General features: G+C 43.9%; 1 protein-coding gene across 3 annotated transcripts in view; it reads left to right on the top strand.

The window, feature by feature from the left end:
- Positions 1–22,358, top strand: part of LOC130282090 (protein FRA10AC1) — a 66,054-nt gene that overhangs the window by 33,830 nt on the left and 9,866 nt on the right. For all 3 annotated transcript variants that reach the window (XM_056529967.1, XM_056529969.1, XM_056529968.1), the window contains exons 8-11: positions 106–151; positions 14,712–14,825; positions 17,435–17,477; positions 19,593–19,699. In XM_056529967.1, coding sequence (XP_056385942.1) covers positions 106–151; positions 14,712–14,825; positions 17,435–17,477; positions 19,593–19,699 — 310 coding nt within the window. The remainder of the gene's footprint in view (positions 1–105; positions 152–14,711; positions 14,826–17,434; positions 17,478–19,592; positions 19,700–22,358) is intronic.

Genomic DNA, 22,358 nt, shown 5'->3' with positions numbered 1-22,358 from the left:
TTCTTGCTCCCCATGCTATAGATATAAAGAAATCTAGTGCATAATACATAAGCTTCCTATTGTATTTATGTTTGTGTTTTTCTGCTCCTTTCTTTGTTGCTGCAGTTTGGGTTTCGATGGAGAGTGGAAAAAGAAGTCGTCTCTGGGAAAGGTATTTACTCTCGTACTGTATTTTACCGGTCTAACGTTCTCATACAGACTTTTTAACCATGTGTTAAGAAAAAGTAGAGTGTGATACTTTTAGCTTCATGTATAAAGTTATAACAATGTACAAACAAATCATTCAGCTGTTGTTTATTCCATAGCAGTTTTCAACCTATATATCAATTAATTAATGTATGAAATTATTGGAAAGCCAGAAGAGTAAATAGAAATGCATATGGAAGGAGATTTATCAAGGGATTTAGAGGTTTTTTTTTTTTTTGCTTACAAAAGTCGCCCGTGCGCGAAAGCAACTTTTTGTGCGACTTTTGTGGGTAAGCAAAAAATACCAGTCAGCCCTATCTAAGCAATTTTCAGTTTTCACTTTGCAGTGGTCGGGAATTTATCAAGTGCGAAAGTTCAAAAAGTCGCAAGTGTAAGCAAGGTCAGACATGGCCTACAAACTTATTTTTGACAGCATTTTTAAAAAGTCCTGCAAAGAGTCGCAGGTGCGCAGCTCAGCTCCCCGGCACCTGCTCACATCTACGCCCTGTCCACAAGCTGTTGGGACTACAATTCCCAACATGTCGTCACTGTAAGGGCATGCTGGGAGTTGTAGTCCTGCAGTAGCTAGGGGGTTGGTGGTAGATGCGGGCGGGTGGCCGGGGAGCGGAGCTTTACAAAAAGTCGCACTTGCGCCTTTTCATGCAACTTTTTGTAAAGCTCCATTGCCCGGCCACCAGCCGGCATCTACCACCCACCCGCTATCTACTGCAGGACTACAACTCCCAGCATGCCCTTACAGTGAGGACAGGCTGGTAGTTGTAGTCCCAACAGCTTGTGGGCAGGTGGCTGGGGAGCAGAGCCGGCCGACAGGAATATGAAATTACAGCATATTTCCTGGGCAGACCTGTGATTGGTCCAGACCTCCTGGCCAGTCACAGCTGCCAGAAGGAAACATGACGTTATAGTGCCGTAACTTCATTTCCCCGCTGGGAAGCCAGGGAGCGGAGCACAAGCCGCCCGCTTTTCTGGCTTCCTTGTCACCCACGCTGCACTACTACAACTCTCAGCATGCCCTTACTGTAAGGACATGCTGGGATTTGTAGTGGTGCAGCGCAGGCGGGGAAAAGATGTGCGGGCGGGTGTCAAGCTTGTCAGGGCATGCTGGGAGTTGTAGTCCTGCAGCGTGGGCGGGAGATGTTCGGCCAGCACATCTTCTGGCTGCCCCATTGCACCACTACAACTCCCAGCATGTCCTTACTGTAACGGCATGCTGGAAGTTGTAGTGCGGCGGGTGGGCGGAAGATGTGCGGGCGGGTGACAAGCTTGCAACCCGCCCATGCAACATTACTACAACTCCCAGCATGCCCTTAAAGTAAGGACATGCTGAGAGTTGTAGTTGTGCGGCGGGGTGGGTGACAAGCTTATCACCTGCCCCCGCTGCTTGACTATAACTCCCAGTATGCCCTTACTGTAAGGGCATTCTGGGAGTTGTCATGTGGCGGGCGGGTGACAAGCACATCTCTTGCCTGCCTGTCTGTCACAAGACTACAACTCCCAGCATGTCCTTACTGTAAAGGCATGCTGGGAGTTGTAGTTATGCGGTGGGGTAGGTGACAAGCTTGTCACCCTTCCACACATCTCCCGCCCACGCAGCACGACTACAACTCCCAGCATGTCCCTACTGCAAGTGCATGCTGGGAGTTGGTCGTGCGGCGCGGGCGGCAGGAAATGTGCGAGCGGGTGACAAGCTTCCCTGACTTGTCACCCGCCTGCACATCTCCCACCAGCCCGCTGTCGCATGACTACAACTCGCAGCTTGTCATTACAGTGAGCACATGCTGGAAGTTGTAGTCGTGCGGCGCGGGCGGGTGACCATAAAAAAAAAAAACACTCCCCCACAAGCCCTTGTTAAGCATTTCATTAATATTAAACAAAAAAAAATGCTGGTCACTGTAGTCCACCGAATCTGAAGTAGTCCACAAGATACACGGATCTTAAGAAGAAGAAGAAAAAATAAATAAATGAGTTTGTACATTTAGGGTGAAAAAAGTGGTAAAAAAATGTAATACACACACATACACACACATATATATATATATATATATATATATATATATATATATATAAAAATATATATCATTTTTCTTTTCACAGCTGCAACTTGAGATGTGGTTACAAATTGGTGTTCTGGAATAATTTATTGTCTTTTGCTTATGTGTGCTAAAAAATGGTATTCAGAAGTGATTTATTGTTATTTGCTTATCTAAGCCAAATTTATCAACCCCTGTGATAGTATAATAAATATGTCACACATAAGCCAAACCAAAGCAAGAACAAAATGCCTACAGAACTTGCTTACCAAAGCAATGATGATAAATGTCCTTCATGGAGAATTCTCTTCTCCTTCAGCAAACTGTATGGACTGTATGGACGAAAAAGCAAAAATCGCTGCAATGGAGAAAGGTTTATTAGTCTTATGCAGTGTTTTTTTTTTTTTACAAACAGCGTGTCTCCAGCTGTTGCAAAACAACCCCTAGCATGGCAGTCCAGGCATGCTGGAAGTTGTAGTTTTGTAACAGCTGGAGATACACTGTTTGGAAAACACTGGCCTAATGTGTCATAAAATTTACTTCCCATAGAAGTACACTAGAGGGCACTATAGTTTTGTCAGTTAGCCTGTATACCTTTATGTCAATGGCAAAAATGTATTGCACTTGGGACATGGAGCAGGAAGAGGTTTATTAGCCTAATGCAGTGGTTTCCAAACCTTCGGCTGTCCGGCCATGCTGGGAGTTGTAGTTTTGCAGCAGCTGGAGACACACTGTTTTGAAAACACTGGCTTAATGTGTCATAAAAAGTATGTACTTCCCATAGAAGAACACTGGGAGGCACTATAGTTTAGCTGTATTTCTAGTATTACACTTGAAGAAATTCTAATATTTTGACACTTAAGTTGTATTCCTATTTTAGGATTGCAGCTGCAAGTTTTTGGTTCAAGCAGAATCTGTCCAGATGTTACATTGATCTTGATAACTTCTGTATTGGTCATATACAGTGGGGCAAAAAAAAAAAAAAGTATTTAGTCAGCCACCAATTATGCAAGTTCTCCCACTTAAAAAGATGAGAGGGGCCTGTAATTTTCATTATAGGTATACCTCAACTGTGAGAGACAGAATGAGAAAAAAGATCCATAAAATGACATTGTCAGATTTTTAAAGCATTTATTAGCAAATTATGGTGGAAAATAAGTATTTGGTCAATAACAAAAGTTCATCTCAATACTTTGTTGGCAATGACAGAGGTCAAACGTTTTTTTGTAAGTCTTCACAAGGTTTTCACGCACTGTTGTTGGTATTTTGGCCCATTCCTCCATGCAGATCTCCTCTAGAGCAGTGATGTTTTGGGGCTATCGCTGGGCAACACAGACTTTCAACTCCCTCCAAAGGTTTTCTATGGGGTTGAGATCTGGCAAGTGGCTAGGCCACTCTTACGAAGCCACTCCTTTGTTGCCCGGGTGGTGTGTTTGGGAGGATTTTCATGCTGAAAAACCCAGCCATGTTTCATCTTCAATGCCCTTGCTGATGGAAGGAGGTTTTTACTCAAAATCTCACGATACATGGCCCCATTCATTTTTTCCTTTACATGGATCAGTCGTCCTGGTCCCTTAGCAGAAAAACAGCCCCAAAGCATGATGTTTTAACCCCCATGCTTCACAGTAGGTATTGTGTTCTTTGGATGGAACTCAGCATTCATTCTCCTCCAAACACAATGAGTTGAGTTTTTACCAAAAAGTTCTACTTTGATTTCAGTTAACCATATGACATTCTCCCAATCCTTTTCTGGATCATCCAAATGCTCTCTAGCAAACTTCAGATGGGCCCGTACATGTACTGGCTTAAGCAGGGGGACACGTCTGGCACTGCATGATTTGAGTCCCTGGCGGCGTAGTGTGTTACTGATGGTTGCCATTGTTACTTTGGTCCCAGCTCTTTGACACCACAGGGTGAGATCTTGGGTGGAGCCCCAGATCGAGGGAGATTATCAGTGATCTTGTATGTCTTTCATTTTCTAATAATTGCTCCCACAATTGATTTCTTCACACCAAGCTGCTTGCCTATTGCAGATTCAGTTTTCCCAGCCTGGTACAGGTCTACAAATTTGTTTATGGTGTCCTTCGACAGCTCTTTGGTCTTGGCCATAGTGGAGTTTGGAGTGTGACTGTTTGAGGGTGTGGACAGGTGTCTTTTATACTGATAACAAGTTCAAACAGCCGCCATTAATACAGGTAATGAGTGGAGGACAGAGGATACTCTTAACCTCTTAAGGACGCAGGGCGTACCTGTACGCCCTGCCCCCGGTATATAACGCGGGGTCACGTCATACCGGGTCGGTCCCTGCGGCTAATGATAGCCGGGACCCTGGGCTAATAGCGTGCGGCACCGATCATTGTGCCACGTAGGGCTGGGCTGTATACTGGTTCATACCGAATACCGAAATTTTTGGGCTGCACGATATTAATTTTTCCCATACCGCAATACCAGTTTGGCCTCTCCCCCTTGAATTATAGCCCAGTGCTGCGCTGTCCCCACATCGGGGAACTAATCATATGTGACCCGCCAGCGCTGTTCTGCTCCCCCCAAATCATGTTACCCACCAGCGCTGTTCTGCTCCCCCCACCAAATCATGATACCCGCCAGCGCTGTTCTGCTCCCCGCCCCCAATTCATTATCAGCCCAGCGGGGTACTACTTACATATGTCACCCGCAAGCACTGCCCTCCTCCTCTTTGTTAGGGGCCGGCTTCTTACATGACAGTGGGCTCAGCCTATCACTGGCCGGGGTGGGACATCACTCCGGCCGGTGATAGGCTGACGGCTGTCCGACGTTCCCGTCCCCAGCGTAAGGCCGACGTAGGTAAGTTAAAGTTTATTTTCTTTATCTTTTGCAGCCCGGGCATAGGCATACAGCGTACAGCAGTGGTCTCCAACCTGCGGCCCTCCAACTGTTGCAAAACTACAACTCCCAGCATGCTGGGAGTTGTAGTTTTGCAACATCTGGAGGTCCGCAAGTTGGAGACCACTGGCGTGCAGTGAGTTCCAGCGCCTGCGGTCCCTAACAAAGAGGATGAGGGCAGTGCTTGCGGGTGACGTATGTGAGTAGTACACCGCTGGGCTGATAATTAATTTTGGGGGAGCAGAACAGCGCTGGTGGGTAACATGATTTGGTGGGGGGAGCAGAACAGCGCTGGCGGGTAACATGATTTTGGGGGAGCAGAAGAGCGCTCGCGGGTCACATGATTTGGAGTGGGGGGGTGGGGGTGAAAGAAATACCGTTATATACCGTGGAACCGCCATAAGTTACAAAAATACAGTGATACGCATATTTGGTCATACTGCCCAGCTCTAGTGCCGCGCTCTATTAACACTTTAGACGCGGCGTTCAAATTTGATCGCCGCGTCTAAAATGAAAGTAAAAGCTTCCTGGCAGCTCAGTCGGGCTGAGCGGTGGAATTACAATGTCCCGATCAGCTAGAATGCGAGCGGAGGTCCCCTTACTTGCCTCCATTGCGTCCGATTGGCGATTGATTGCTCCAAGCCTGAAATCCAGGCTTGAGCAATTGACCCCCGATAACATTGATCTTTGCCATGTAGCAGATCAATGTGTAGTGAAATAGCCACTAGGGAGGGCTATAACACTGCAAAAAAAAAAAGTGTGAAAATAAAGTTAATAAGATCATTTAACCACTTCCCTAATAAAAGTAAGAATCCCCCCCTTTTCCCATTAAAAAAAATCAAAAAACTTTGTAAATAAAAATAAACATATGTGGTATCGCCGTGTGTGGAAATGTCCGAACTATAAAAATATCGTTAATGAAACCGCACGGTCAATGGCGTATGTGCCATAAAATTCAAAAATCCAAAATAGCGTATTTTCGGTGACTTTTTATATCATGAAAAAATTAATAAAAAAAAAGTCTGATCAATATAAAAATTTTACTGATAAAAATTTCGGATCACGGCGCAAAAAATGAGCCCTCATACTGGCCTGTACACGGAAGAATGAAAAAGTTGTAGGGGTCAGAAGATGATAATTTTAAAGGTATAAATTTTCCTGCATGTAGTTATGATTTATTTATTTTTTTTAGAAGTAATACAAAATCAAACCTATATAAGTAGGGTATCATTTTAACCATATAGACCTACAGAATAAAGGTAAGATTTCATTTTTACTGAAAAATGTACTGCGTAGAAACAGAAGTTACAAAATGGCATTTTTTTCTTCAATTTTGTCGCACGATGAATTTTTTCCCGCTTTGCCGTGGATATTTTGGTAAAATGACTGATGTCACTGCAAAGTAGAATTGGTTGCACAAAAAATAAGCCATAATATGGAATTTTAGGTGCAAAATTTAAAGCATTATGATTTTTAGAAGGTGATGAGGAAAAAATTTAAATGCAAAAACAGAAAAACCCTGCATCCTTAAGGGGTTAAAGAAGAAGTTACAGGTCTATGAGAGCCAGAAATCTTGCTTGCTTGTAGGTGACCAAATACCGTATTTTTCGCCCTATAGGACGCACCGGCGTATAAGACGCACCCAATTTATAGGAGCAAAATCTAAGAAAATAAAGATTTTGAACCCAATAGTGGTCTTCAACCTGCGGACCTCCAGATGTTGCAAAACTACAACTCCCAGCATGCCCGGACAGCCGTTGGCTGTCCGGGCATGCTGGGAGTTGTAGTTTTGCAACATCTGGAGGTCCGCAGATTGAAGACCACTGCATAGGAGGTAATACTCACGTGTCCCCGCTGCTCCGGTGCCCTGGATGTCGCTCCATTGCTGTCGCCTTGTCCCCGTCGCTCCGGAACGTCTCTGCTGCCGGCCGGGTATCCTCGCTCTCCATCGCCGCCATAACGTCGTTACGCATGCAGGTAAGGTCCCTCCCGGTGTCCTGTAAGCACTAACCCGGCTATTCAGTCGGGCTGTTCGGGACCGCCACGGTGAAATCTGGAATACTTGTGAGAAAAAAGACCAATGGATCCAGGCGCTGCTCTATCCAGGTATACACAGGATGCAGGTAAGTGTTCTTATTCAAGCAATTTTATTGAACACAAAACAACAAAAGGATCATGACGCGTTTCGGGGTAAATTCCCCTTCCTCAGATGATCTCTGGGCGGTCCCGAACAGCCCGACTGAACAGCCGGGTTAGTGTCACTTTCCCTTCAGACGCGGCGGTCAGCTTTGATCGCCGCGTCTGAAGGGTTAATACAGGGCATCACCGCGATCGGTGATGTCCTGTATTAGCCGCGGGTCCCGGCCATTGAAGACCGCAGGGACCGCCGCGATAGGGGGTGTATTCGCCGTATAAGACGCACCGACTTTTCCCCCCCAGTTTTGGGGAAGAAAAAGTGCGTCTTATACGGCGAAAAATACGGTAGTTATTTAACCGAGGAATTTACCAATGAATTCATTAGAAATCCTACAATTCCTGTATTCTTTCCCCCATTATGTCTCTCATAGTTGAGGTATACCTATGATGAATATTACAGGTCTCTCTCATCTTTTTAAGTGGCAGGACTTGTATAATTGGTGGCTGACTAAATACTTTTTTGCCCCACTGTATTGTGTATAAAACCCCCAGAAGCTTTTCTGAATAAGAGGTGGAAGAAGGAGCTCAGTGTTTAATGATTCTTTGTGTAGCCACAGTCTGGGTTGACACCAATGCTTTATTCCCGAACATATCTGAAAAAAAATGCTGCAGGGAAATTATTTTCACCATTAGTTTATTATCATTTATTTATCCTGAATTTCCACTCCCGTATTTTGTCAGAATATGGCATTATTGTTTAACAAGTTAAAGGGGAATGTCTCCTTCTGTGTATAAGTCATTACCCTTTAGTTTTTCCCTATGACCCCTGGTAATCGCTGCTGACATTATCATCAGGTAGTTACAAGTCAGATGTTAAACAGGATAAGTGTCTATCTTCTATAAGCAGATTAGACGCCCTTCACATACACCAGTCCAGGGAGATGTAGTTACAGAGACAGATCCATACAGTTGTCACACTGCTTTCCTAAAATCAGATACAACAATGAAACCACCATGTAGACTAGTAACTCTTAATTCTTAGCACCGATTTGTTGCTGAAATGTTTGTGACTGTTCCGCGCATCTAAACTGAGATTGCGGAAAATGATTAACTTGATGCAGGAACTACTCAGTCCAGAGGAGCCGAACTGATCTGCAAGCAATCTGCAGTGTGTGAACTTACACTAATACTGGATAGAATCTGGAGCTGCCCCGACGTTCCTTGCTGACACACTTTGCTGATTAGACACGTGCGCACATTAGGTTCAAACCCTAATGAGATCAATGATGTGACGGATCTTCTATGTCAAAGGAGACAACCGGGGGGTTGTCGAAAATGGAAGATGCAGAGCTCAGCTTTGTAAGATGGTCTTAGGGATCTCTCTTATGTCATTGTATAAAGTCTGTGGTCGTCTTCCTACACAGATCAGTGGTGCCTCAGACTGGAGTTCTCATGTGTTGAGCAGTAGATCTAAGCATACGGGTCACGTGTAATTACGCAGTAGAGGCTTTATTCCCTATAGTGACCTTTTATTTCACAAAAAAAAAAATGCCATAAAAACACCAGTATTTTGTATTTTACCAGATGGTTGATATTTTTTTCGGATTTTTTTCTTTTATTTCTTTTTTCTAAATAGTATAGTATGTTTTAGGACTAGTATTTTTCTCATAACAAATCATGTGATTTTAATCCTATTTAGGGATGTCCTGATACTGGTATCGGGAACGATAATGGACATTTGCACAAGTGTTTGAACTTGTTTAAATGTCCCCAATACCTAATCCGATACCTGCTAGCGGGACTCCCACCGGTAGGTATCACGGAGGTGCAACCAAACTATGCAGCGCTCGTCATAGCTGGGTCCTGTGACTAATGCCAAACATCACCGATCACAGTGATGTCCAGTATTAACCCTTTAGATGCAACAATCAAAGTTGATTGCGGCATCTACTAGTCATGAAAGTAACTGCCAGTTAGCTCAGGGATGCTGATCAGGAACACCACAGTGAAATCACAGTGTCCCGATCAGCTGAGAGGACAGCTGAAGGTCCCTTATCGTGCTCCGCGCCTTCCGATTGTCTCTCCTATACTATAGCATAGCATTGATCAGTGTATGTAATCGACAGATTGCATGTACCGTATATACTCGAGGATAAGCCGACCCGAATATAAGCCGAGGCCCCTAATTTCACCCCAAAAACCCAGGAAAAGTTATTGACTCAACTATAAGCCTAGGGTGGGAAATACATCATCCCCCCTGTCATCATCCAGACCCCAGTCATTAACACCCTCATCATCATCACCCTGTCATCATCCCCCCTTCATCATCACCGCCTGTCATCATCCCCCCTTCATCATTACCCTGTCATCATCCCACACACCCCCTTCATCATTACCCTGTCATCATCCCACACCCCCCCCTTCATCATTACCCTGTCATCATCCCACACCCCCCCCCCTTCATCATTACCCTGTCATCATCCCACACCCCCCCTTCATCATCACCGCCTGTCATCATTACCCTGTCATCATCCCACACACCCCCCTTCATCACCACCTGACATCATCCCCCTGTCATCATCCCCCCTTCATCATCAATGCCTGTCATCATCCCCTCCGTCATCATCCCCACTTCATCATCACCGCCTGTCATCATCCCACACCCCTCCCTTCATCATCACCGCCTGTCATCATCCCACACCCCTCCTTTATCATCACCACCTGTCATCAGCCCCCCCCCCCCCCCCTTCATCATCACCGCTTGTCAATGTCTGACAGCCATCGGCTGTCCGGGCATGCTGGGAGTTGTAGTTTTGAAACATCTGGAGGTCCGCAGGTTGAAGACCATCATCCAGACCCCCCCCCCCCCTTAGTTTTGTACTCACCTCGGCGGGACGTTTGGGTGAGCTGGACTGGGCCATCTGTGCTGCAGGGACCGTCCGGTGAGGAGGGATAGTCGTTCCGGGCTGTCCATCTTCACCTGGGTGGCCTCTTCTCCGTGCTTTGGGCCCGGAATAGAGACGATGCCTTGATGACGACGCACAGGGACGTTGCTCATGAACGTCCCTGTGCATCGTCATCAAGGCAACGTCACTATTCCGGGGCCGGGCCTGAAGCGCGGAAAAGGGCCCCCCCGGTGAAAATGGACAGCCCGAAACGACTATCCCTCCCCACCGGACTGTCCCTGCAGCACAGATGGCCTGGACCAGCTCACGCTAACGTCCCGCCGAACGGAGGTGAGTACAGAACTAAAGGGGGGGGGGGCTGGATGATGTTTAAGGTCGCAGTGGTCTTCAACCTGCGGACCTCCAGATGTTTCAAAACTACAACTCCCAGCATGCCCGGGCTTGCTGGGAGTTGTAGTTTTGAAACATCTGGAGGTCCCCAGGTTGAAGACCACTGAGGGCGGAGAGTTCACTCGAGTATAAGCCGAGGGGGGTGTTTTCAGCACAAAAAATCGTGCTGAATAACTCGGCTTATACTCGAGTATATACGGTAATAGTTCCCTATGGGGACTAAAAAATAGTGAAAAAAGTGTGTAAAAATAATAATTACAATAATAAATGTGAATGAACCCCTTCCCTAATAAAAGTTTGAATTGCCTCCCTTTTCAAAAAGTTTAAATAAAATATATTTTTTTATATAAAAAAAAGCCCTTCATCTATTGGCACATTAGTATATGTGAGGGGGGAAACTTTTCAAGATGGGTGGTGACCATGGCGACCATTTTGAAGTCGGACATTTTGAGTCCAACATTAGTTTTTTCAATAGGAAGAGGGTCATGTGACACATCAAACAAGAAAAACAATGATGTGCTTGGTTCTAACGTAACTTTATTCTTTCATGAGTTATTTACAAGTTTCTGACCACTTATAAAATGTGTTCAATGTGCTGCCCATTGTGTTGGATTGTCAATGCAACCCTCTTCTCCCACTCTTCACACACTGATAGCAACACCGCAGGAGAAATGCTAGCACAGGCATCCAGTATCCGTATACACTGCTATATACTACTATATACACCGCAGGAGAAATGCTAGCACAGGCTTCCAGTATCCGAAGTTTCAGGTGCTGCAGAATGGGCAAAACAAAAATTGGAACAGGACCCTCAGTTTACGCAGAAGATTTTGTTCAGTGATGAGGCAAACTTTTATGTGAATGGTGAAGTTAACAAACAAAACCACCGCTATTGGTCTGACACTAACCCACATTGGATAGATCCCTCCAAGACTGTTGAAACACAAATATGTATGGTATGGTGTGGTATATGAGGTACAAAGATAGTGGGGCCATTCTTCATCAATGGAAACCTCAAGGCCACTGGATATGTGAAATTGCTACATGATGATGTGTTTCCCTCTTTATGCACTGAAGCTGGCACGTTCCCTGAGTTTTTCCAGCAAGATGGTGACCACCACATTATGGGTGTCAGGTCCGAGCATTCCTAGATGAACAGTTTCCTGGAAAGTGGATTGGTCGTCGTGGGCCAGATTAATGGCCCCTAAGGTCTCCCGATCTGACCCCCTTAGACTTTTATCTTTTGGGTCATCTGAAGGCAATTGTCTATGCTGTGAAGATACGAGATGTGCAGCACCTGAAACTACGGATACTGGAAGCCTGTGCTAGCATTTCTCCTGCGGTGTATATAGTGGTATATAGCAGTGTATACGGATACTGGAAGCCTGTGCTAGCATTTCTCCTGCGGTGTATATAGTAGTATATAGCAGTGTATACAGATACTGGAAGCCTGTGCTAGCATTTCTCCTGCGGTGTTGCTATCAGTGTGTGGAGAGTGGGAGAAGAGGGATGCATTGACAATCCAACACAATAGGCAGCACATTGAACACATTTTATAAGTGGTCAGAAACTTGTAAATAACTCATGAAAGAATAAAGTTATGTTAAAACCAAGCACATCGTTGTTTTTCTTGTGAAATTCCCAATAAGTTTGATGTGTCACATGACCCTCTTCCTATTGAAAACGCTAAAGTTGGATTCAAAATGGCCGACTTCAAAATGGCCGCCATGGTAACCACCCATCTTGAAAAGTTTCCCCCCTCACATATACTAATGTGCCACAAACATGAAGTTAATATCACCAACCATTCCTATTTTATTAAGGTGTATCCATATAAATGGCCCACCCTGTACAAATGTGCAGGATCTATGGGGCACTAGAGCCTCCTTTCAGTTGTACAGTTTTCCTCAATAAACTTAAAAATCATTTCTTACACATACTTGTATACTTATAGATATCATGATAACATTCACACACAAAGTTTTATTCAATTCCAACAACTCTTTGTGTTATATTTATTTTATGTTGCCAATAAGTAACCTACACATCACTGTGTTTGTCAGCCATCTGTAAGTCCGCCACCCCTTTTGGTAGTGAGAGCCTTTCTAGAGAAGCTGACGTCTTGATCTGGTCCTGTGTCTCCAGTGACAGGTCGGTGTTAGGATCTGGCATATGCTGCAGACGTAAAGCTTCCAGGGGGATATCTACCAGACCTACCTGTTAGCTGCTTAATCCAGAGCGCTCTCAGGCTAATCTGCCAGAACTGCTGGGTTTTCTCCTCTTAAAGCAGGACATGGATCTAGCGGCAGCTTTTTGTATTAACAGTTCCTGTTAGCTCCTGTAATGATCAGTGAAGTCCTGTAAGCAGCACAGAACATCAAATAAAACAAGTCATCTAGATCCAGGGAGATACTGTTCTTACCAGAAGATCTAGTAAGAGCTCTGTAAGTGCAGCCATTCATACTTAATGGGGAAAAAACAAGTACTGCAGATGTGTCAAGTATCAGTTAAGTGCTGTGTATTTTCTGCATCATTGCTGTCCTCATTATTTGTGGCTTTATGTGGGACTGCAGGTTAAAAGTCTCTATTATTTTAGCTGGTGTAATTATTAATGTGTACTACAGACAATCTGTCAGGAAGTAAAAAAAATATGGCAGGAAGTAAAAAAATAAAAATCCTGCCATTCACTTTGTCTCCCCTCTTTCCCCAACACACGGAGATCATGTGACACTTTGTCCTGGCTTTGTGTCCTTGCCTTGTCAGAGTGACGTCAGAAACGGCCATGTCTTACAAGCCACCTCCCCTTACTAACATCCAACCAAGCCACTCCACTCTCTACCCTAGCTTGTAATGTCATGCCTCCTTCTGACACCATACTGGCAAGCCACGCTCTTTTTCTAACGGTCCCCGCAGTGAAGATTGCTGGGAAATGTAGTTTTAATAGTGTGCACAGGAGGAAGGATCAGAGAGATAATGGAGCAGTGGGCAGCAGAGTACGGTGCATCGGGGAGCAGTGGCCACGAGGACTATGTCAGTGCATTCCAGACCATGTAGGGTATTTATTTTTTAAGCTCCCTGTATAAGGCTGCATTCACATCTCGTTTTTGCAATACGGTTCCTGTATCCGGTTTCAGTGTAACAACCTTATGGAACTGTATTGCAGACCGTATATATAGACATGTCATTGAAATCCGTATGCCAAACGTTGCATCCGGTTGTGTACATTTTGCATAATTTACGGTTTTATCAGTTTTTTTCCCGTACACAAAACCGTAGTCTACTACGGTTTTATGTTCAGGTGAAAAACCGAATACAACCCGTATAGGTTTTTTATTTATTTATTTATTTATTTTTAAATGGTGGCGAATGGGAACCGTACAGAACCGTATGTGCGTACAGTTCCATACGCCTTGCACCATACAGTTGTGCAGTTTGCACATGCGCAGTAGATGCCGAAAGTTCTTCCCACAAATAGAACAAGATTTAATTAAGGACAAACATAAAACCGTATCCGTTTTTTTTTTCTTCAAAAAAAACGTATTAAACCGTATGCAACCAGAGATCGGTTTTCAAACCGTATACAGTTTAAAACTGTACAGAGGTATAAACGGTTGTGCTCAGTTGTATAGAGTTTGGTCCGGTTTTCAGACATATGTTTTTTTTACATAAAACCTGATACAGGAACCGTATTGCAAAAACGCGATGTGAATGCAGCCTAACCCCTTTAACTGTCAGGATCGGAGTGCAGCCTTGCAGCAGGAGCCTGGCATTACATGGCAGCCAGTTCCCGCCATGGATGACACCGGTACAATTTAGCAGAATGCTGTATATGTACGGCTGAATGTGTTAGGGGGCTAAAGGAAACCTGTTATTACCTTAATGCTGCCCATTCCACAAGTCATGTGGTCCTTTTTTGCATTTCCTTGCTTTGTCAGCTTTGATTGATAGATCTCTACTGTTTAGGTATAGGGGCAGGTCTATCAATAAAGGCTGTTGTGGCACTTGGGACCATCCCAGTGACTTGTGGTTCAGGTAGTATGAAAGTGATGACAGGTTTACTTTAAGTAAATAAATCCCTAGCATTAGTACAATACAGATGAGCAGTATTGGATGCAGCACTTTATCCTTTCTACTTCTCATTGTAATATATCTCTTTATTTATTTTTTTCTTCCTCTTAAGGTCAGTTTTTCTGCGGCAACAAGCGCTGTGATGAAAAGGAAGGCCTGAAGAGTTGGGAAGTAAACTTTGGCTATGTGGAGCATGGGGAGAAGAGGAATGCCCTTGTTAAACTGAGTATGTCTTCTATTCAGATATGATCTGAAGTATTTATTCTTAAAGGGGTACTCCGCTGCCCAGCATTTGGAACCGGTGTCAGGAGCTCTTGACGTCATAACCCCGCCCTTCATGACGTCACACCCTGCCCCCTCAATGCAAGTCTATGGGAGGGGGCGTGACGGCCGTCACGCCCCCTCCCATAGACTTACATTGAGGGGGCGGGGCTATGACTCCAGGCGACGGCTCCAGCGTTCGGAACAGTTTTTTCCAAATGCTGAGCAGCGGAGTAGTCCTTTAAATATACTAGTAATGTGTGGTCTGGAGAGGCAGTAAGATAAATTAGCATATCCATGGTCACTAATGGACTGGGATCACATTTTGCCACTGGTTCAGCTTAGAGATCTTTCTTATTAAAAATCTAATACAGAATACTAGGGAAACTTTTTATGTTGATCTGAACGAACAATGCCAATACAATGTTAAAGGGGTACTCTGCCCCTAGACATCTTATCCCCTATCCAAAGGATAGGGGATAAGATGTCAGATCGCCGGGGTCCCACTGCTGGGGACCCCGGGGATCGCTGCTGCAGCACCCCGCTATCATTACTGTGCAGCGCGAGATCGCTCTGCACGTAATGACGGGCAATACAGGGGCCGGAGCATCGTTACGTCACAGCTCCGCCCCTCGTGACGTCACGGCCCGCCCCTGTCAATACAAGTCTATGGGAAGGGGACGGGCCGTGATGTCATGAGGGGCGGAGCCATGACATCACGCTGCACCGGCCCCTGTATCGCCCGTCATTATGCAGAGAGCGAACTCGCTCTGTGCAGTAATGATGGCGGGGTGCCGCAACGGCGATCCCCGGGGTCCCCAGCAGCGGGACCTCGGCAATCTAACATCTAACTCCAAAGGATAGGGGATAAGATGCCAGGGGCGGAGTACCCCTTTAAATTCGAAAAGATTTCTGCTTTAGTGCAAGGCCACCCAGGATCCACAACGATGTCATTCTGCTGCAGATTTATTGTGGATTTAGATTTTACAGCAGTCAATGGGGAAAATCCACAGCAAGTCTGCAGCGTGTCTTATAATTTAGTCTATAATCCGCAATGTGGCTCCATTTCTAGGATATTGTGTGAATTATTTTTCATGGAATGTGATTGCAATTTCCTAAATCTTATCTACATTGCTTCTACTGTAAACCACTGGATTTTCTGCATGCAAATCTGTTGTGAAAAATGCACAAAGTAAACAGAATTTGTGAAAATGTCCTTAAATGATGAAGCCTAATAGAGCCTTTAATCATCTACACTCTGACATGTGTTTACAGTTACCTTTATGCTTTAGATCACAAGTGTTCATTAAAAATCTAATATTTGGTGTCGACCACATTGATTTTTTTTTTTTACACATGCTCTGATCTGTCAGGTGTTACTCAGCTGAAATCCGCTACATTTTCTGTGGAAACCTTAGTAAATGCTTTTTTGTGAAAATATTGGGAACACTCCTCTTTTCAGTGACCACGCCCCCTTTTCACGACAGCCATGCCCCTTTTTCGGGTTTTCTTAGTAAAATGGAGAGTTAGTCGGGTTTTATCAATTCTGGCGCAATGAATCTAACGCACATCCTGACAAGACATGTTGAGTTTGCAATAGTAAATGAGGGCAAATGTGTTCTACTCTGGATCACTATTGTGGATTGCAGAATATTTTTGTTTCATATTGCTTGTTTTAAAAAAAAAAAAAAACCCTGGTGAGGACGCGCAGAAAGGGGATGCAAAAATATTATTCATTGCACTTCAAAGGGCTTATTTTCTTTACTATTGAGTGCAGTGGTATATAGAATATATGTTTTATCTCAAAGGCTTTTTGGCAGCATCTGGTTTCTTATATAAAATAAACACTTACATACAGAACATGCTATGTAAACTATGGCTGTTGGAATTGTGCCTATAATACTATATGAGGACCTTCAGCTGTGACAACAAGACTGACCACAGGACATCTATCCTCCCACCCCCTCGCTGTCACGTTTTCGCTCTAGAGAAGTGTCTATAAGTTTTGGTTCAGAATTCATATATGGACATTCTTGCTGCACCAGAAGTGATAATTTCATGGTCATGTGACCATGAGTGTTGCCCATAAGACAACTTGACTATGTTACGTGATGACGGAGCCTTGCGTCACTCACTATAGCTAAAATGGCTCTGTGGTCTGGTGGGTTTTAGGTTAAATTTAAAGAAATCACAAGGATTGTGTCAATGGTTATATAACGAAGGATCTTTAGATTTCTAAATATTAGTTTAAAATCCCTTAAAGGGGTACTCCGCTGCTCAGCGTTTGGAACAAACTGTTCCGAACTCTGGAGCCGGCACCGGAAGCTCGTGGCGTCATAGTCCCGCCCCCTCATGACGTCACACCTCGTCTCCTCAATGCAAGTCTATGGGAGGGGGCGTGGCGGAGTACCTCTTTAAGTATGCAACAAGCTTGATCATTCTCTTTAGTATGTGGAAAGCTAATAGGTAACCATACGAATGTGTTGACGTTTAAGCAGCCTATTTGTACCTAGGTTACATGTATATTATGCAGTGTCTCCATGTCTATGGACTGACCTTGTCACCTTCTTACAGGGCTGTGTCCAGAATGTTCATACAAATTGAATTTCCACCACAGGTAAGTGAACAAAATATAACAGGTTAGCATTATACCTAAAGGGGATATCCAATGTATGTCATTTTAGTTTCAGTATTAATATTGAAGTCTGGAGAAGAAAAACAATGGCCCTTATTTACTAAGAGTGTTGTGTAGGTTTCTTTGTGGGTTTTAATTCCCTACAATTTATTTTCCACGGTATTTACTAAGTTTTCCCTACATTTTCCACTTTCCCTACACTTTTCTGTTTTTACACATTCTCTGATCTGTCTGGTTTTCCTCAGCTCAAATCCACCACATTTTATGTGAAAACCTTAGTAAATATGTAGTTTTTTAGTGAAAATACCCCTTTTCGGAGACCACGCCCCTTTTCCTGGCGACCACACCCCTTTTGGGTTTTCTTAACAAAATGGAGAGTTAGTCTGGGTTTTTTTCAATTCTGGCGCAAAATCTGTCGCAGACAGAATTTCTGGCACAATGCGACAGACTCTGTCGCACAATCCGACAAAGCATGTCGGGTTTGCAATAGTAAATGAGGTCCTATGTGTTTGTAATCTTTGTAAATGTTGCAGTTTTTTATGTTTATGTGTTAAAAACTTTCCTTCAGGCGGCCATACTGGAAATACATGCCTTTGGCAGGGGTTGTGGGCTTTATGGTACCTGCAATGAATGGGAGATGGTTGGCATGAAAGGATCATAAAAAGGGGTTCTGATGTTTTGTTTGGTTTTAGTATTTTTTTTTTTATAGGAAAGGAGTGAGGAAACATTCTCTTTTAAAGGGGTACTCCGCTGCTCAGCGTTCGGAACAAACTGTTCCGAACAATGGAGCCGGCGCCGGGAGCTTGTGACATCATAGCCCCCCCCATGAAGTCACGCCCTGCCCCCCCCCCCCCCAATGCAAGTTTATAGACTTGCATTGAGGGGGCAGGGCTATGACGTCACGAGCTCCCGGCGCCGGCTCCATTGTTCGGAACAGTTTGTTCCGAACGCTGAGCAGCGGAGTACCCCTTTAAAGATCCTTTTTTAGTTATCACCTTGCTGTATTTATTAAAAAGTAGCAAGCTAAATCCAGTGTCCAGACAGATTCTAGATTTTGTATTTCCACTTTTGGTTAGAAAAATAAAAAATCTCTTTTTAGGTCCATTACCCCAGTATTCCCTCTCTCTGGTATTTGTACATACATGTATATATTTTATCTTTGTGCCATAAAAGTATTCAGTTAGGAAGCCCCTTTAAGAAAGACAAAAGTGGGTGACTCTTTGGCACTATGGCACAGTCAATATGGCATAAGTGCATGGCTCGGGCATGGTAGGGATTCATGGGCTTCTTTCTCCACAGCCCGGGACAGCTAGGAACTGTCAGAACCTGATGGGAGATGTAGATTCACAGCAGCTGAAGAGCCACAGGTTGGAAATCAACGATCAAGCCAGGGCTTTAAAAATCCTGTGCGCCACGTTTTTCAGTCCCTTTTTCCATCTATAAAATAAAAATAATAAAAATAAACAACCAAGGGGAAAATAAGGGATCATTAATAACTGACACACGGGAAGATGAGGGGACAACTTATGACTATGACATGGAGAGGATAGACTGGGGGACAGTAATAACTGACACACAGGGTGAGATGAAGGTGCAGTAATCATTGTGATACATAGGGGGAAGATGAGGGGACACGAATGACTGATATGAAGAGATAAGGGAACAGTAATGACTGACCATATAACATCATATATCGTCCTGTTGGGTGGCGTGTGAAATCCTGGCTCCTAATTTATTTTTTTTTTTTGTGGCACCTAGATTCTTTACAAATTTGTTAATCCCTGATCTTAGCAAAGAAACAGTGTATAAAAATAAGAAAAAAATCCAAAATAATGCCCAAATAATTTTCCCCTTTATGAAACCATTTATAAATGTTTTTAAAAAGTACATATTGGTTATGCTGTAACTGCAATGATCTAATGCAAGTCCATTGTGAAACAAGCCCTCATACATCAACAAAATGTAAAAAGATGCCTCTCGAACTAGCAATGATAAAAAAAAACATAAAAAGCACTTCATTGTTCAGGCCCAAAATATCTGCTATAATAGCTCATTTATAGCAGCAGATTCTCAATGTCATTTACATTACATTAACAGAAGAAAAGAGGTCCAGCCAAAATCTCAGAAAAGAAAATCATCTAAAGCGGCAGAAGAAAATCCCAGTAAAAAGTCTAAAGATTCCCGGAAGAAAAGAAAAGTCAAAGGTAATGTGAATCTCTATGGGGGAGATTTATCAAAACCTGTCCAGAGGAAAAGTTGCCAGTTGCCCATAGCAACCAATCAGCTCGCTTCTTTTATTTTTAACAAGGCCTCTGCAAAATGAAAGAAGCGATCTGATTGGTTGCTATGGGCAACTGGACAACTTTTCCTTTGCACAGGTTCTGATAAATCTCCCCCTATATTGTTACACTATATGAATGTGTCAGGTATTCTTCAAGATCAGTCTTGAGAAAATGACTCCACCATCATATAAAGGTATGTTCACACGGTTATAAGAACCACGGGGGAGATTTATCGAAACCTGAATTGCCCATAGCAACCAATTAGATTGCTTTATGTGAACATAGGTACATACCTAGTTACATAGTTACGTATTTCGCTGCGGATCCGCTGGTGAACGCCCGCTCTATGCTATCTTTACATGTGCCTGCTCGTAGCGGCAATACGCGAGTCGCAATATACTCTCACATCGCGGGAGCTTTCTGCCTAGCTCATTACCGCTACGAGCAGGCACATGTAAAGACAGCATAGAGCAGGCCTTCACCAGCGGATCCGCAGCGTAAAATACACTGTAAATCCGCTCGTGTGAACGTACCCTCAAAAAAGCTTTGACGGCTTGGAAAAATTATTTTTCTTTTCATTTTTTTTTTTTTTTTTTCATTTACTCTTTGATTTCAATGTAAGCTTCCAAATGGAACTGCTGTACATAAAGTAGCGTCCCTTATATCAGTGCTGTTTTTATGCTACTTTGAGCTTTCCACATTAAAGTCAATACAAGTTGGACACTGCCCGTTTTTTGGAGGGGTTTAGGATGCTTGTTTTTTACCTGTGAGAACATACCCCTAAAATGTAGTGTTTGATGAACGCACATGTGAATTCTATATGAATACACATTGGGTCTCTATAGGCATATTAGACAGGAGAAATACCGTAGGCTCAGATTTTGTCCTGGTATATTCATAGAGGACTCTTTTTCTGTGGTTTCCTCAGAAGACCTCTGTCATTTATATATTTGATCAGTAGTTTGCCTGCCAGAGATTACACATGCATGGTTGTTCTGCTTTTGTAATTTTGTGTGCTACCTTTATTTTAGGTCAGGTATATCAGCCTTGTTGACCTGTCACTGTTTGTGTCCTTAGCTAGAACTTTGCCCCATTACTTTATATAACTATGGTCCAGAATATTTTGTTCTTCTTTTCAGTCCCACTTTTTGTTTTTAAATATCATTTGGTAATAGGTTATTGTTTGGATGATAAAAATATCAAAATAGATGGACAGCTCACAACAAAAAGTGTACAAGGTTAACCTGTACCCTCAGGTGAAATGACAATGGAATGTAAAATAATAGAGTTCCCAGTCCTCAAATACCTCAGCCAAAAAGGTTGTACGATGGATGTTTGGAAATATGCATACATTTTATTATAAATGACTCTTACACATAAAATTTTTCACAGGGCCCATGTGATGTAACATAAAATAACATAAAAATATATACTTGATAATAAATGGACAATCTATAAAAAGGGAAACCTGAAAGATACAAGAAAAATATCCAGTGTGTATGGAAGGACACTTCTGAATATATAACTGCAATAGTGATTGACCGCAATTCACATTCAATAGCAGTTCTTATTCAATAATGTGGTATCTGAATAACTGATGGTACTATGTACCGCTCACCGCTCCTTGAATAATCGCCGTCCACCACTCTGTAAAGGCTCCGCTGATGTATGTAAAAATTGCCAGTGTACAGTAAATAATATTCCGACTCTGCCGGAACAGTATACAGCCAAGGTGCTCCAGACCGGGGGCGTGTAGATAATAAGCTGTTTGTGCTGCGGCCGGCAGCTGCAGAGCTCCGGTGATTTTGAAGCGCTGGAGACACACGGTGGTATGCAGAGTAGTGCCTGGCAGGGTACACAGATGGAAGCACACACAGTGGTATGTGGTGGTATATGAAATAGTACCTGGCAGGGTACACAGATGGAGGCAGCTGGAGTAGTACCTGGCAGGGTACACAGATGGAGGCAGCTGGAATAGTACCTGGCAGAGTACACAGATGGAGGCAGCTGGAATAGTACCTGTCAGGGTACACAGATGGAGGCAGCTGGAGTAGTACCTGGCAGGGTACACAGATGGAGGCAGCTGGAATAGTACCTGGCGGAGTACACAGATGGAGGCAGCTGGAGTAGTACCTGGCAGGGTACACAGATGGAGGCAGCTGGAATAGTATCTGGCAGGGTACACAGATGAAGGCAGCTGGAATAGTACCTGGCAGGGTACAAAGATGAAGGCAGCTGGAATAGTACCTGGCAGGGTACACAGATGGAGGCAGCTGGAATAGTACCTGGCAGGGTACACAGATGGAGGCAGCTGGAGTAGTACCTGGCGGAGTACACAGATGGAGGCAGCTGGAGTAGTACCTGGCAGGGTACACAGATGGAGGCAGCTGGAATAGTACCTGGCAGGGTACACAGATGGAGTTTGTTTGAACAGTGTAGCGGCAGGAGCGTTTTCAATCTAATAGCGGTCACATAGTAATCCAGGTAAAGTTCCTAAATAAAAAGTCCTTCCTTAGCACCTTGTTGAGACAGGGTAAGTAGGCCAAACGCGTTTTTGGGCGTGAACAAGTGTGTACTAGCC

This window comes from Hyla sarda, chromosome 7 (assembly GCF_029499605.1).
Source record: "Hyla sarda isolate aHylSar1 chromosome 7, aHylSar1.hap1, whole genome shotgun sequence".
Classification (NCBI taxonomy): domain Eukaryota; kingdom Metazoa; phylum Chordata; class Amphibia; order Anura; family Hylidae; genus Hyla; species Hyla sarda.
The sequence above is the reverse complement of the archived record's forward strand: the minus strand, read 5'-3'. Positions and strand labels throughout refer to the sequence as shown.